This window comes from Otolemur garnettii, unplaced genomic scaffold (genome assembly GCF_000181295.1).
Source record: "Otolemur garnettii isolate 467f Iridium unplaced genomic scaffold, OtoGar3 scaffold00023, whole genome shotgun sequence".
Taxonomy (NCBI): domain Eukaryota; kingdom Metazoa; phylum Chordata; class Mammalia; order Primates; family Galagidae; genus Otolemur; species Otolemur garnettii.
The window spans coordinates 9,228,038-9,244,802 of NW_003852418.1; the positions used below are offsets into that span (position 1 = coordinate 9,228,038).

The following is a 16,765-nucleotide window of genomic DNA, read 5'->3' on the forward strand; positions in this document are numbered from 1 at the left end:
CAGGCCAGAGTGACTTCAGAGCTGTACTTAAGGTCACTGGAAGGACTTGGCAAGATGACAGAGGCTCTGACCCACGTTTGTTTAAGATCATCCTAGCTGCTGTGGGGAGAGGATGAAGTGGGGCAGATGAGAGAGGGGACAATGGTCACCCCAGAGTGGTCCCACTTCAGGCAGCAAGGGAAGGAGTGCCACCTGGTGAAGGGCTAGGAGCATCCAGAGCAGACAAAGACAAGGAAAGAGGCCTCTACAGTTACAGGAGAAGAGGGGTCTCCGCACAGGGGGGGCCTAGGAAGGCTTCCTGCCCAGCTGACCATCCCTGACTCCTGCCCTTTGGCGCGTTATAGGGGTGTGCCAGACAGAAGCACCTCTCAGTTCAGTCCTGCTCTGCCACTACCCATGAGACACGACCACTTGGGAGTCTCAGTTTCCTCATCTGCAAAGTAGGAAGGTTGTCTACCCCACAGGGGGTCACAGGGGATCACCAAGAGGCAGTTCCTAGCAAGAGTACAGGCCTTCATGCACACTGTCAGCAAGCACTATTCTTATAAGCCAGAATCTAATCCAACACCCCATTTCCCAAATAAGGAAACAGAACAGGCTGTCCAAGCCCTGTCAGGAGAGTGAGCAACAGAACAAGGACAAGACCCGCCCCTCCTGGGCACCTCTCTCTGGCTCTATCCCATTTCCTACTGGACCACATTGGGTTCTGATCACACCAAGGGCTCCCTCATCACCTGCAGTCTCAAAACACCTCTGTGAAAAAGCACATTCCTTGCTCAAAAGTCTCCTGCTTTGGCTCTCCTCACCATCTGGGCACTGGAAACTCCTGCTGTGATGCAGGTGGCAGCCCTGTGGCCCCACCCACCCTCCCAACACCCCCCTGCTGCTCCCCAGCACTGGCTGCCCACCCAGCCAGGCTGGCCTTGCCACCTCTCCAAGCCCCCACCAGAGAGCAACAGCCAGCTCCCATGTCTAAGGTCACAGCCTTGACCACCTGACCCCCCAGCTTTGTCCAAAATGACCCATTGTGTTACAAAATCCCTCAAAATGCATTTTGTTTCAGACACCGGTAAAGAGTCAAGATTTTGTGACACTCTCCAGCTAGATCAGAACCTCCTTCCCGTAGGGTCTGCAATAACCGTCTCTTCCAGCCTTTTCCCCCTTCCTCATATCCCTGAGAGCAGGGCTGTGTGCTCAGAGCCAGCACTCACTGACTCGCTGAAGGAATAAAAACACCTTAGTACAACCATTACATTTGGAGATGAGCCTTTTCATCAACCAAAGATATGAAAAATACACCAGGAGCTCATTTTTAAAAGTACCCTGATGGCAAAAGTGAGTAACTGCTTCCTTTTGGAAAGCGTCATAAAATCTCTCTCATGCAAACCAAATGAAAAGTACCCATCTCTCAATTAGAAGATACTGAGGCGTCTACTCCAGGCTTCTGGATAAAAACATAAACCATCTTTGCCCTAATTTGCTAAATCTTGAAATAAATGCAAACACTGGCTCCAGCATTCCAGAAAGCCCCGCATTTCCTTTTTAGCTTAACCCAAGACCACCGTTTTCCAATGAAGGTGAGTTGACTTCAGCCCACTTCTTCAATTTGATTCCGAAGGGGCCTGTTGTTAAAATCAGAAAAAGAGCAGCAGCTGGAGACTCCAGTTGCTTCCAGAACAAGCTTTATTTAAATTCCAATTCCTGAAAGTCACCCTGTGGAGAAGTACCTAGCCGCCCTCCGTCATGACACAGGAGTAAAATTTACTGTCAGGACGATTCCCAACAGGTCAGTACACCTACACAGACATGCAAGGGAAAGAAAATCAAAATGAGGAGATTTCTCCATAAATTAGATTCATCCATCAAAGGTCCTACATCTCAAAATCCAACGAGAGTTGCAACGTCAGCTCAGAGAGCCACACTTCACTGCTCTACAACAACAAAAAGAAATTCCAATTTCCTCTTTAGCGCTCAAATAGATAATACAAGATTTTTACTCACCTTTGGAGCGAGTAGAGATATCCATGCCCTCTACCACCTCCTGTTCTGTTTTTATTTCCTCTTCAGCCAAGCTGAAACAGAGCAAATTATGTTCATGTTTAGGTGGGCTGAGACGGTGCCACATGGGGGCAGCTATTTGGAAGTTCTAGCAAGAAACCCACCTTTAAGACATTCCCCCATACTTACTGGGGAGGCCCACAGCTGATTTCAACAAATTGTTAAGACTCCTCAAGGAGTTTTTTAAAACACTACAGTGTCCCTTTTTTTTTTTTTTTAAAGTCAAATTACTATTCCAGTTGTCATGCTATTAGGGGATGCAAAAGGCCTTTTTTTAGACACACGATTATCATCTACCCCAGTGGGCCAATGAGAACCCAGCCTTCAAATAAGTAAAGTTTCTCACTGTTAACACCCGGGTTCAAAGGCAAGTGGGTCAGAGGTGTTTTGTGGAGGACCTCCAGTTCTGATCTCTTAATTCTTCAAGGCAAAGAGTATTTCCCAGACCTCCCCTCTAAATCTTTAAAGTGAGACAGGAACGTGAATAAAAGATACAGGTTAAATTACAAAGTAGAAAAATACGCCCAGGCAAGAAGCTAAAATAAAAACCCGGTCTTAAACCATTCACATAAGAAGCATTTATCCCCAAGAATTAAGGTTGGGATCTCCACAGTTCCACCCCTGAACGTTTCCTCTCTGTAACAGGCATGGCCTACTACTGAGTTATGACTAATGCTCCCCCACCACAAAAGTGGAATGAGGAAGAATTATTTAAATGGCACAAGGCTGTTGAGCTGAGGATTGGGGAGAAAAGCAGGTTCCTCTGCTGGGAAGTCTATCATCCAGAACTTTCCTCTCTCCCTCTCTCTGCTGGAACTTGAGTTGAACAGAGAGCAGGTCCTTTCAGATCTTCCCCTCACAGAAAACCTCACAAGCTAAAACCAAAGGAAGAACTGAAATAAACTTCTGCTTCTATTGGTGCGAATGGTTTGGGGTGCCAGAGCTTTCCAAACATTCAGGCTGACACTGAAGTGATTAAGAATCTGAGCATTCACTGTAGATGCAATTCCATCAGACTGCGGTTCAGCGAGAAGAAATGGGTGCATCACCAATTGATACGGCTGGAATTTTCCATTTGGAAGACTCAAAGGCAGGGCAGGAAGGAGGAGGCTGAGGAGAGAATGTCCCGTCTGTGTTCCGTGGTCTGGGACTGCAATGAGGCAAAGGACAAGTCCAAAGAGGCGGCCTCAGGCCTGGAACCCGAACCCCCGTGTAAGATGGAGATGTGTTTAGGAGAGTTCCACGTGGCTGGTTGGGAGAAGAGGATTCAGGATGGGAGCTGGATAGAAAGGAAAAGATTATAGCTCAGAATTAAATTACAGGCAGGCGCTTGGAAGCCTCAGACTTAACTAGTCCCAGTAGAAAGAAGAAAGGAAGGTAATTAGGGTTGTAATCAGAATACTAACACCTTTAGCATTCTGATACTGAACCCCCTCAGCAATTTCCTTTACACACAGTATCTGCAGATAAAACCTAAACCAAAAAATGTAAAAAAAAAAGTCGCCAAAGAAACAATTGACATGTTGTCACCCATGGTTTTCATCAGAAGAAAGCAGCCTGCTAAACTTAAAACACTTCACTTATAAGCAACAATATGACCGATTCATTGAAGATGATTTTAGCACTAATACTTTCTACTCCAACTTAAGTGGAAAAACTTCTCCACTCAGAAACACACTCTGCCTGGACAGGTCATCTAACTGGACGCTGTTGACAGGTTCTTGCTCAGGGTGACTGGGAAATAAATTTGAACAAAAAGCCCCCCATAGCCCTCAGAGATGGGTAGATGGTTAACTTCAAAAGAACAAACAGCAATCTTCATCTTTCTAGTAACTTGAATCGTTTCCCTCCCTCTCTAGCATGAAGTATGTGAAATCCTAAACTTTTTGAAACCAATCCCCTATTTTGAGTGACAGAAAAAAAAAAGCTAATCTGGGATCCAACTAAAATGTACAGTGGTGGTAAAGGAAACAATTATGTATGACTGAGCCAAAAAAACCCACTGCAAGGATTTCTGCAGCGATGAAACATTCAAAGGTGTATTGATCTTGGGGGAGGGCTGCATTCAAGAGAACAATTATTTGGCTTGTAACAGCCTAGAGGAGCTGAATACTTCAGGCAGAAATGCTGCTGAGAGGGGAAGAAAATGCAAACTAGTTATGTGGTGGCTATTTGCTGCTGAGTTTAAGATAATCAATTCTGGAGCCGAGGGAGGGGGAAGTTAAGCTGTTTTATCTTTCCAACTATTACAAGTGGGCACTGTAATCACCTAACTTTAGCAATAGCACCACCACTTTACAGCCCAAATTTCAAGCACAATTTAAGAAAACCCATCTTTTTCACAGATCAGGAATCCATCCATCCTTTCAAAAGGAACCCGTGCACCTACATGCATGCGCATGGGCGCACGCGCATGTATGTGTGTGTGTGTGTGTATGTACACACACACACAAAAAAAAAATCTTGCATTTGACTAAAGGAAACTGCAGTGTCTATGCATTAAAAGGAGGTAAAAAAAAAAAAAAAAAAAAAAAAAAAAACTTCGTTTACAAAAGCAGAGACCAGAATGCAAAATTAGTCATTTTGAATACCCACATCTAAAGAAACTTCCTTTTTCTACACCACTGATCTCTCTTTTATTTTTTTGGTTTAGTGCTAAGAACTAGTGTGTTGTTGGGGAGAGGAAACTATGAATATTACATCAAAAGTGATGGCAACAAAAGATTTGTACCTATCAAGATCTGCCCCACAGTTCTTGGTCTATTTAAGAACTGTTCAGTCATGGCGGGGGGGGGGGTCAAATAATAATTATTAACAAGAAAAGACAACTACATCTGGGAAAAACACTTTGAAGTTCTGTCATCAACACACATTCACACACTAGGGTCTTAGAAAACATAACAGCTTCTCCAAATCCGCCACCTTCCAGCAACCCTGACCATCTAAATCAAAAACAATGGGACAAACAAACCCTTGTTTCAAACTGACATTACTTTTGTTTTTTTCTTTAAAGGTTCTGATGAGAAGACAGGGTACCCCCCTTCTTCCTAAAGAAAAAGCTGAAAACTATAAACCACCTCTCACCCCAACAGGAAGATACCCCACCAATTAGTTATATACATTGTATACACTACCACCACTTCTTACAAGTCACCTGCCTGTGGATTTCACAAACTGACATTTCAGGTAATTTAAAGAAAAAATAACAGTGCCTGCAAACACAACCAAGACCATCCCATCCAGTCCCCCAAAGAATAAAAGATTTCTTTCCCTCAATGCCTGAGCAAGAAAGCCTCTGCTTATTTCTCATCCTGCATGCACTAAAAAAAGAGCAATTAAAAGTTGCAGATGAACTGCTGCACCTCCAGGACGCTTTAAGCCTTCTGATTATTAATTCTGAGGACTCAGGGCTGGTCCGTAATTCCCAGGAATCTCATCCCCAACACTTGCAAAAGAGGAAAAGAAAAAAGAAAAGCATCTAGTTTTGGAAAAGGAAAAAAAAAAAAAATGCCTGGATACACAATGCCCAGATATTTCTTTTCCCCAAGTGCTCCATGCCCTTACTGACTTTTAACGAAGAATATCTAAACCCATCTAGCATACATAACCGACATGCACAAGACTCTGGTTCTACAGATGAGGATCATCACACAGCAATTCAAGAATCATGCATCATTCGAAAGGACTTTTCCTGGGTTTTACTTTCATTCAAAATACCAAAATGGTCCAGGCTGTAAGAAATACTTAATCCCCAAGGCACAACATCTTCCTCTTGCAGATCACAAAATAGTTAACATCAAAATAAAAAAAGAAAACATGCTTCCTTAAATCTGCAATTAATTTTTTACAAAATTTGGGAGGGGGGGAGGGAATGGTTAGCAGAGCAGCTTTATATAAGCACTCACCTAAAACAGGCAGAGTCATCGGTAGCTAAGCTATTTATGCAGGATTCTTAAAATGGCGTCTGGCAACACTGCCTCATTCCTGTATTGAAGCTAAAATGGTAGCAGTTTGTTCAATAGCTGTAGCTCTTGTTTGAGCAGCCCTGCTAGTTTCAAAGCCACCTTCCTAAATATCTGCACTAGGAAAAGCTCAACCAAGGGATATCAACAATCCAACGTTTAGAAGCTTAAAAAAAAATCTGCAGTGTGACAAGGGGACTTTGTGAAGTCACAGGTTCCTAAGGAAAAGCCTTCTCTTTTAGATCTTGAGCTTTCCACATGAGGCTCTATGATGAGGCCCCACTGCCCTCAAATTAGGTGGGCAGAAGGTAAGAACTGTGCAGCCCCCATGGTAGAAAATGCAGACAGACAGGTGTCTGTGCAAACACAAAAATGCTCCTAGGGAGCAGCCTGGGGGTGAGAGGGAGAGGAAGCCTGTTCCCCCTTCTCGGTCTACTAGAAACCAGCTTTGTTTGCATCCATACCAAAAAGGAGCTAGGGGAGGTAAAATGAAAGTGCTTCAAGAACACCAGACATCTAAAAAACCAAGCTAAAGGGCTGCACCTCAGTCTCAGGCCAAGGTAAAATAAAAAGGCTATTTGTAAGCCTCTCAACAGCCACCAAATACCCAGCCCTCTGAAGCAGCCAGTCCTAAGAGTTAACATCAAGGAAAGACAATCTGAGCCTGCAGAGGAGAAATACAAGTAAAACATCCCTTATGCAATGCACAGGATACTCACAAATTAGATTTTTGTCCACTCCCAACAGGGCCCTGAGAATTAACAATGAGTTTTGCAAAACCTGCTCTTAGAGGCCGAACTAACAGCCTCATAGTGGATAATGCAATTTACTGTTACAGGTCTGAGAATTGGCTTCAGAAGTCTCTAATGCTGAGAGTGGGGAGTTTCAAGGTGACTGCTTTTTAGCTCTAGGGGAGAAAGGAGGGCACGCTGCCCAAGGCCATGCCAGGGCAAGGACAGGCTACTGGCCCTGCGCCGGCCGGTAGGTAGGTAATCGTGATGAGGGTGGAGGGGTGGCAGCCTGCTGGCTGCAGAGCTGGCATGGCCACTGTCTGCCTGTTTGTCTGCAAGGAGAGCAGGGCGGGGGAAGGGCAACCACAGTCTTGGCAACCTGAAGCCAGGGGTGAATCCTTACTCATTTTTGCATTTTAACAGCAACCAAAGGGCTTCTAAAATTATTCCCTTTTTAAATCTCTGCTGTGGGATGTATCTTTGAATGTATCTTTCTTTTCAGGGTCAACCAGAGGCAAAGCTCCATCTAGGGCTCCCAGGCTGACAGATGTTTGCTGCCTCTGCCACAGGAGACAGAGGGGAAAGAAGGCAAAAGAAACAAAGAGATCATATATTTGAAGTGGTTGGACTTTTAAAAACCTACCTTTGCCTTCAGGGTTTTCTAGGTTACCGTCACCCCGCTTTCTGAAAAGTGTTTCCCCCCCTTTTCCCCACCATTTCTCCCAGGGAAAGAAAAGGGGGGAATGTTTTGTTTAAAAGAATAGGGGTTACAAGAAAGAAAGGAAAAAAGCTATTGTTTTCATCCCTAATTTATAATCCAAGAGGCCCCATGGTTTCTCTCTTTCTGACTCAAATCTTTGAGCTGTTAATTATAAAAGTAACTGGACTTGGCTCCAACGGGCTAACTACGTTCATGCTCAGCAATTAGAAAAACTCTGTAGAAAGTTTACGGAGTGATTATATATAATTAATTCCTAGTTACAGACTGAACACTGACCATTTTCTGGAGCTAATAAAAGCAGTTACTCCCCCTCCCCCACGTGAATGCCACTTAATTTCCCAAAGCAGAAAGTGAATCCATCCTGGAGGGTCTTGAAGGAAAAAAAGAGAGGGAATCAAAAGCTCCAGTGTGTCTGTGTTTGTTCCTTGCAGCTGTGCATCCTCTTTGGGGACTGGGGAGGCAGAAGGAAAAAGGAAAACAGCCCAACCTTCTGTTCCTCCCTGTGCAATTTACAAATGTGCCACAAGAGAACATTCTACCTTGATGAGAAAAAAGGGGTTGGGGGGAGATGCCCTAGGAATGGAATGTAGGAGGCTCTTCAACGTGGTAGCTCTGCTTTTCCTAAAAGGAACAAAGATGGTAGAAATTTCCAGAAGGCCCATTCTCCGTCCAGCCACTCCAATTGTCAATCTTTAACCTTTCCTCCGAGTCTATTGGTTCAAAAGCTACAGAGAGGAGCCCCACTGGGCTGCTCTGGGAACCAGGACTGCTACCCCTACCTAGTTAGTCTTGCTGCAATGCAGAACATTTATTTTTTTGCCTTTTAGAGAAAATGAAAAATAATGCTACTTGCAAAGTAATTAACTTTTTACAGACCCATGCTAAGTGGTGGCCACAGTACCAAAGGGAAAGTGCCTAGCTTGGTCCAGGGCTGGGAACTTCCTGGGGCCACGCATTTTAAAACAGATCTTGGCTTTCCAAACCTGTGGGAGCCATTTTAATGCATGCTTTTAGAGGACAAATGCCTTGCCCTTAAGTTCCCTTCCAGCCCAACAAACACAGTATTATGCAAACGTTGAAGGCACCAAACCAGGAGTCTTGTGATTAGATATTGCTTCTAGGAAGGCCACAAGAACCTCAATGTGTAATTTCCATTTACAGCAAAGAGATAAGAACAAAGAAAATAGCTGAGTATCCGAACTTACTTCTGTGGGCTAGTGGCACTATTCAGGTTTTGAAGTATATAACATCCAAACTGCCTGCACTTGTACTCTAAGAAGCTGGCCTGCCTAACAGACTTTTCTCATCCTAGAATTTGGTACATTTCCCCTGATTAAATGAGCTTTTTTTCCAAGGGGTGTCAAAAGGTGGGTTAGTGGACACTACCTCAGAAGAAAACAAGATTACTGATTCCATAAAGTTGGCAGAACACAGCAACTGAGTATGTTTCCACTTACAGTCATGCTGGACTGGTCCCCAAGCTGGAAATTTATGTTGTGAACTTCTAGGGAAATACTGAAAGTAATGCTAAACAAGAGTCTATACTTTTTCCACTTTTAAATTCTAGCTGCAGCATTCAGAGATCAGGGGAAATGTTAAAAGTGAGAAATAGATCGTATCTAAGACCAGCATGCATACAGATGTGTGGGTGAGGCTTGGGAAAAGGCTGAATCTGTTGATCAGTGAGTCCTGAATCAAACCAAGTTTGGTGGTAGATGGGATTTTGCACTGTGTGTTAAGCATCCTGAAACATGAACTGACACCATCACCACCAGCAGCTCCTCCCCCACCAATGTTTTTAGGGCTCTGCCTCTTAAGAACAAGCAGTTTTCACTGCCATTTCACCAGCAGGTCACCTACCCAAAGTTGTGATAACCAAACAAACACCATTAAAGGTCCAGACTCAAGTCACAATGAACTGAACGTTTCTCCCCTGGCTTGGAGAAGGAGTGTAATCTTCCATCCTAGCTGCAGGTAATAAGGAAAAACAGTGGATTCAAACACTCACCCAAAATCAAGACACTCTTTAAAAAGCCCTTATTTTGTTCCTGCAAATGAAGCCCCCACTGCTGTAGCCAAGACCCTTATTACAAACAGACCCCAAAGGTTCACAAAACTCTTTCTACATGGTCACCGAGGAAATGGATGGCTTTACTTACCCAACAAATGTTCAAGCAACCATCTCCTTTTTCCACAGTTAGGAAGAGAGAACAAGCTGGCAGATTTGGGACTTGACCAAAAACGAAATTGTTTTTGAACAGTTATTAAAAAAACACAATCACACTACCACAACCCAACAACTGAATATGGAATGCTGTCATGAGCCACAACCATGATTTTGTTTCCTCTGCACTCTATCACAGGAGGGCAGAGGATGATACAATGTAAAAAGGGGAGGGGGGGACAGGAAAATGAAAACAAAAATAAAAGATACCATTAGTTCATGGAAATCATGCAAGAGGAGAACGCTAAGGGACTCAAAGAGTCCTCACATTTTTGTTTGGAGGATGTTGTCCAAGATTTCTCTTCCCCCCACCACTAGCACCACTCCTTAATCCCCCATCCCTACTCCAAAAACTTCCTCCAAAGCCTAGAAAACACTTTTAGAGACATTTGCTGGCTGTAGGCTGGCTTGCAGAAGAACACTCTGTTATCAGCCTAAGTCAGGAAAAAAGGCTGAACAATGTAGTTTCAAGAGAAGAAGCCCTGTAGGATGAGAAAAGACCATGTACAGACACCACCACCCACCTAGGCCCCAGGAGCCACTCTCTCCTTAGCCCTGCTCTGCTAGGGCTGGGTTCTTTTGCAAACACACGTTCTCTCTTGTCAGAACTTAGTCCAGCCTTCCCAGAACCTCTCTGGAGAAGCAGACTTGCCTGCTCTGCTGCCTGCCATGAGCTCTCCTTGAAGAGAAGCCTGCCTGCTTACCTTCCATTTTCTTCCCCCAGCAGGCATGTGGCACAAGAGAAGACAATAGTGCAAGGGGGGTGGGACTGCTCAGAGAGGGAAAGAGAGGAAGAGAGGGAAGGGGGGAGAAAAAAAGGACAAGGGGGGGAAAAGATTCTTTTTTTGGCATACCAGGATCTAGCTTCAAACTATTCCAGAAACACCATGCCCTGGTGGAAGAAAAGGTGTGCCAGGCCCTTGCCAGTTTGCAAAATCAAGCTATGGCTAATGGCTACTTAGCCATGTGACCCAAGAAAGCAAAAAAATTCTCTCTAAACAGTTTCAAGTTAACATAAGTGCTCTGGGGGTGAGTGTGGCACGGCCAGCCACAGAGAAATCACACTGCTCGCCCACAATTCGGATGTCTCAGAGGGAGGGGGGAAAAAGATGGTTAAAAAGTCGAGCTTACCTCTGTGGATGCATTGTTAACACTGTGTAATGTCAATACTTATAAAACATGGAGGACAGGCTCCTAGTTCTCACAGAAAAAGGGTTTGGCACTTCGGCTGATGATCTGGCCGCCTAATAAAAGCTCATCCCCGATTGGCTGCCCCGGCAAATCCAACTGTAAAGCCGCCCCGGATTGGCTGAAACACTTCCTGAGCGATTATCTTTGTGAGGCTCGGGTGAGCAAGAGCCATCCTGTGCATAGAAAAAGACAGGCTAAGCTAGGCCTTTCTCAGCGAGAAAAACTTGGGAAAGGGGTCCCCGCACGCACTTCTCCCACACCCTGGCTAGATCTCCCGGCACGAGCAAACCAGTGCAGCCAGCCTGACCTGCTCCAGCAAAGCCTGAGGCCCGGATGCCCCTGGGAAGAGGGTTTCTGGGGTTGGCTGGAAGGGCTCAGCCTCACCTGCCCCCGCAGAAGCACCCCTGTTCTAAGCTGCCAGGCTAGTCCTTTTCTAGGACAGTCAGCAGAGTGACTGTCCAAGGGGAAGGGGAAGGGGAAGCCGGGGAGAGAAAGCCCCAGGGAAGAGGCCAAGAGGGTGAGCAGAAAGGGCCTGAGGCAGGCCTCGGAGGAGCTGAGTTTGCACAGGCAGCGCAGGAGGCCCCTGGAAGGGCGCAAAGAGCAGCCTGGCTCCTCAGCAGAGTCGCCGCGCTGCTGCTGCTGCTACTGCTGCTGCTGCAGGGAGGAGGGGACCAGAGTGGTCAGGTTTGCACAGTCATTGTCAAAATGCCTCCAGGGAAAGCAGGCCAGGGGAGCCATTAGCCTCTCGCCCCCCTCGGGCAGTCCTCAAAGGGAATCCACACAGGGCTCCTGCCTCCCTGCCAGGATGCCAAGAGGGGGTCCCTCTCTGTCCTTACCCTAAGAGAAGCCAAATGCGCTGCTAGCAGGCCAGAGGCCTGGACCTACGAACTTCCCGGCCCCTCCCCCACCTCGAGGCCTGCTAAACCTGTCAGTTAAACAAAACTCTGACTTCCGTATTAGTCTGCGATGCCTTCGGCTTCCTGCCTGTTAACCCTCTCTCGGACTAGGGGCCTGGCTGGAAAAAACTAGGCCCTGAGATCGCAGAAAAGGCCTGTGGAAAAATACCAGCTGCAGCTCTCCCGGCAGATGCAGAAAGAGAGAGAGGAGCTGCTGTCTCTCGCCTTTGCTTCCCAAGGAGGCGTGTACCTTCTGAATCCAGGGCACAGGCAGTGCCTCTCGGGCTGAGAAGCCATTGAAATCCAGAGGGAGGGAGAGTGATGGCAAACTCAGCGAGCAAACAAGAAGCCCCATTATTAGTCAGGCCTACACCCACAGGTTAGCCCTTCCTGCCACCGTCAGCCCGGCGTGTGCGCCTGGGGAACCCGACTCTGCGGTGGGCAGACAGATCCCAAAAGCTTCACAAGGATTCCTGCTTCCATTTATTTGACGGTTTCTTTTCATCCTCTAAAGGCAGATGGAACAGCCATGTCGCACACAGCCCTATGCATTGCACCCCCAGCCCACTCTGGCCCCCATCTCTGGCGCTGCTCCCCTGTAAAACATTAACTACTTGTACAGAGTTGCTTATAATAATGCCCATTTCCAGGGTATTAGCAGGTCTTTTTTGCCTGTTTCCTCCTTAAACCTGCCTTTGTAGTTGGTCTGTGCCCAGAGAAAGAAGAGGATCTTAAAAATGTCCAAGCTTGCTTTCTTTCCTCCTACTTTTTTAAGCGACAAGGTGTTTAATGAGATTTTTTAAACAGCAAGCTGGACCAACAGAAGCTAAATAAACACCATTGTTTAGAGGCTGGAGAAGGCTCCCAGAGTTGATGCAGCCATATGCCGGGAGGTAAAACTATATTTGGAGCAATAAAGTCTCCCCTCTCCTCCTAAAATTAGGACTTGTACTTGGGGACTTTTGTGTCCCACACTGTTGCCACAAAGAAAACCAGGAATTGATGGCCTGCCCTTCCTGCCTGCCCCCTCCCTCAGCCCCCTCTACTCCCCACCCCCAACACATGGACAACGGATACCTACTGCATTGTCCATAAATTCTAAATTCCTCCTGGCTGGGAATCTTTATATCAAACAGGATCAGGAATGAGCCAGGATTCCAAACACGCCACTGCAGAGCAAGGCCCAGGCTTTATAGTTGTTGTTGTTACAGGCCAAGATGCAGGGAGGGACAACTCCCATGGCCAACCAGCCAGCCAAAGGTCCAGCACTCAGGACAACAGGCCTGGGCCTCAACAGAAAGGAGGGGCCTTCCTTTCCTGGAGGTGGAACCTATACAGGGAGACTAAATGGGGTACAAGGGACGGAGGCCACATCTGACCCGCCTGTTCTCCCTCTCCCAGCTGTGTGAGCAGCAGCCCTCCACCAGGGTTCCATATGGCTAGTTTGTTTCCATGGATGTTGCTCTGGGATGTTGCAAAATGAAAACAAGACCATGGGGTGGGTAGAGGACCTGCCTGCAATTCACTCCACGACCCAATGAGGAAATGAAACATGCCCTGGTGCAGTGTGGTGGATTTTAACCTGGGATTAAAGCTTGTTGCATAAGCAGCTGCAGCGTCCTCCCCCTCCCCCTCTCCCGTCCCTCCTCCCTCTCTGATCACTTGATCACTAGAAATGTTTTCTGGGGCAAAGAGCAGGAAGCTGCTGGCTTATTCTGGCAGCTCTGCTCTGTTTGGGGAATGCTATTGGTATTCGGGTAGGTCTGGGTTATCTGGAAAGTGGCAATTCGGCAGGGGACAGAGACCAAAGCGTGGTGGCAGATGGAATCCTGGGAGGAAGACAGATTGAAAAGAGAAGCCTGGGGCAGGCCGACTAAGGCCCAACCAAGGGTTTGATGGAATGTGGCTGATAAGCAGGCAGTATAGAAAACTGAATGTTGCAGGCCTCAATCTACAGACCCAGTCCATGGCTCTTCTTAAAGCCCCACAAGAGCCATGGAAATGAGTAGCCCCAGCAGCTATTACCAAATCAGTGCTTTACATAGACTGACTGCATGAGGCAGGGAGGATTGTCAGAAACCTGGAACTGGGCCCACAGAGGTAAAGGGAGCTGCCCAAGGTCACACAGCTGGCAAGTGCCAGAGATCACACTTTTCCAACCCAGTTATGACTTCATATCCTTAGACCCTAGACCTCCACCTGCCTCTAAAAGAAAACAAAAACAAAGCTGAATGAAGCAGAGCAGAAACATCAGGTTAAAGCCTACAAATGGCCACTGTATGACCTGTATTTTCCTTTAGGAGGCTGACTCTTCAGATGGGTTTTAAGCACTGAATAACAGCTGGGAGAGACTTTTTAGATTAGATTCATTCAAATCTCATTACAGAGTGAGGCCCAGAGAAAGTTCCCCTCTTCCTACAAACCTGCAATCAAGTTTGCATCTCCAAAATTAAGTTTTTATATTCCCTGAAACCAGTGGATCTTAACCAGGGGCAAATCTGCCTCCTAGGGGACATTTAGCAATGACTACAGACTTTTGGTTTTTCACAACCAGGGGCATTGGTACTACTGGAATTTAGTGAAGGCTAGGGATAGTGCAAAACATCCCTCCTACAGGACACCTCCCCAATGAGGAATGATCCAATCTGAAATGTCCACAGTGCCAAGGTTGGGAAACCCTGGCTTAGATGAAACGGAAGAAAAAATTTCAAATCATTGTACTTCTAGATAGAAAAGTCAACACAAGTCTAAACAAGCAGGTTCCTTGGTGATATTAATAAGCAATGAGCTAATAAAAATAGATTAAAATATGTCTCTGTTAGTATCCCCATGGGGGCAGGGAGATTGGGGTGGGGGGAGAGACGGACACAATCAAGCTGTAGGAAGCCAGGCAGAGTGTCTGTTGCAGAAATAATGCTGGTCTCAAAGGAGAGGCAAGGATGGCCCCAGCTCCCTTCCCCAGGCACCTTCCTATCCTGGGCCTGGCCTTGCTGAAATGGCTCCAAGCGCGCTGGCCAGCCGCCAGGCAAGCAGCAGGAGGACTGCCCCCAGCCCGCTGCACGCCCGAGATAGCCTATTAGGCTGGCTAGGGAAATAAGCACACTTGGACTTATCTGCTTCAAGCTAGCAGCAGGCCTCTCTGTCTTTTGTAGGAAAAGGATAGGATTGAGGCAGGGCAGTGTTTTTAAATACCTCCTTTTGTTTTGTTCCTTTTGGACCAACTAGAACTGGGGCTAACTTCAGGACTCTGTTGAGGCACACAGGGATCCTTCTTCCTCCCTTGTCCCTCCCTCAGGGAAGATATTCTACTCTGAGAGGGGTGTGTGTTTCTTTCCTTCTTTCCAGGAAAGACTGGCAGGATTAGGCAAACCAGAGGAAAAACAGAAAGGGCCAGGGGGTATGATCTCTGCCCCACCAGGCAATTGGCCACTGGGGCACGAGTGGGGAGGGAAGATGTGAAGGACTCAAGAGCAAAATGAAAATCAGGAGGAAAACTCAGGACCTGCTCTCCCTAAGAATGACTTATGGACAGGAGACTACATATTCGTTTGTTCTGTTTGTTTCTCTCTCCCACTACTCCTGTGGTTCTCAAGGGGGCAACTGGCAATTTCTGGAGATCTTTTGAATTGTCACATCTGGGGGCCAGGGGATACTGGTACCCTGTGGGTAGAGCCAAGGATGCTGCTGAACATCCCACAGTGCACAGGACACCCCCCACAACAGGGAGTTAGCCAGCTCCAAATGTCAGTAGCACCAAGTTGCAACATCCTGTACTGGACTGAGAGTTTGCCAAGGCCGGGACTTGTCCAAATTCTTCCCCATCATGTCCTCACAGTCCAACACATGCCCCACAGGTATTGGAGTTCACCTCCCGACTTGGATGGTTGTAAGAGTGTCCTATCTGAGCCCTCTGTTCCTGCCCTTGCTAATGCTCAAACACGTGCATTCAAGCTTTCACATACCCTGTACCACACAGGCTGTCAGTGACCCTTTTAAAACACAAGTCAGATCCTTTGCTCAAAATCCATCAGTGACACACATCTCACTCCAGGTAAAAACTCGAGTCCTACAAATGGCCCACTAACTTTCCACTGGCTCAGTCAATCTCCTCCCCCCATGGCTTACTCTGCACCAGCCACTCTGGTCATCTATTGCTCTATCCACGTGATAACTTGTTCCTTCCCTCCTTGGAGCCTTTGTACTGGATCTTTTGCTGTGCTCTCTCTTAGCTAATCTTCTCCCTTCCCTAAACCACCTAACAGCAAGCTGGTTTCTCCTCTGGGCCCCAACATGTCTGCATCTCCCTTCCTGCATTAGAAAGGATTCCGGCTCCACACCTGTGGCTCAAGCGGCTAACACGCCAGCCACATACACCTGAGCTGGTGTGTTCAAATCCAGCTGGGGCCCGCCAAACAACAAGGGCTGCAACCAAAAAATAGCTGGGCATTGTGGCAGGCCCCTATAGTCCCAGCTACTTGGGAGGTGGTGGCAGGAGACTCACTTGAGCCCAGGAGTTTGAGGTTGCTCTGATGAAGCCATGGCATTCAGGGATGTGGAATAAGACTCTGTCAAAAGAAAAGGGAAGGGGAGGGGAGAGGAAAGGCAGGGCAGGGCAGGGCAGGGCAGGGCAGAGCAGAGCAGAATGCTATGGCTCACGCCTGTAATCCCAGCACTCTGGGAAACCAAGGCAGGTAGATTGTCTGAGCTCACAGGTCCAAGACTAGCCTGAGCCAGAGGGAGACCCCCGCCTCTAAAAAAAATAGCTGGGTTTTGTGGCAGAAGCCTATAGTCCCAGCTACTTGGGAGGCTGAAGCAAGAGAATAGCTTGAACCCAAGTATTAGGGGTTGCTGTGAGCTATGACGCCATGGCACTCTACCTAGGGCAACAAAGTGAAACTCTTGTCTTAAAAAAAAAGAAAAGAAGAAAGAAAACAAGAACATGGCTCGGCGCCTGTGGCTCAAGCGGTTAAGGTGCCAGCCAC

The 16,765-nt window shown here is 46.9% G+C and overlaps 1 protein-coding gene and 1 long non-coding RNA gene across 5 annotated transcripts in view; one reads left to right on the plus strand and one right to left on the minus strand.

The window, feature by feature from the left end:
• Positions 1-11,060, minus strand: part of ZMYND8 (zinc finger MYND-type containing 8) — a 131,962-nt gene extending 120,902 nt beyond the window's left edge. For 2 of the 4 annotated variants that reach the window (XM_023511942.1, XM_023511941.1), the window contains exons 1-2: positions 10,828-11,060; positions 2,002-2,072 (exon numbers count right to left, since the gene is read on the minus strand). In XM_023511942.1, the coding sequence (XP_023367710.1) occupies positions 2,002-2,072; positions 10,828-10,841 (85 nt within the window). In that variant the 5' untranslated portion in view covers positions 10,842-11,060. The remainder of the gene's footprint in view (positions 1-2,001; positions 2,073-10,827) is intronic. The other 2 variants (XM_023511939.1, XM_023511938.1) reach the window with 2 other exon arrangements.
• Positions 6,820-8,835, plus strand: LOC105886776. The gene is made up of 2 exons (XR_001161183.1): positions 6,820-7,001; positions 7,254-8,835. It is a non-coding gene; the product is annotated as an uncharacterized LOC105886776 (long non-coding RNA).
• Positions 11,061-16,765: the final 5,705 nt, after the last annotated feature.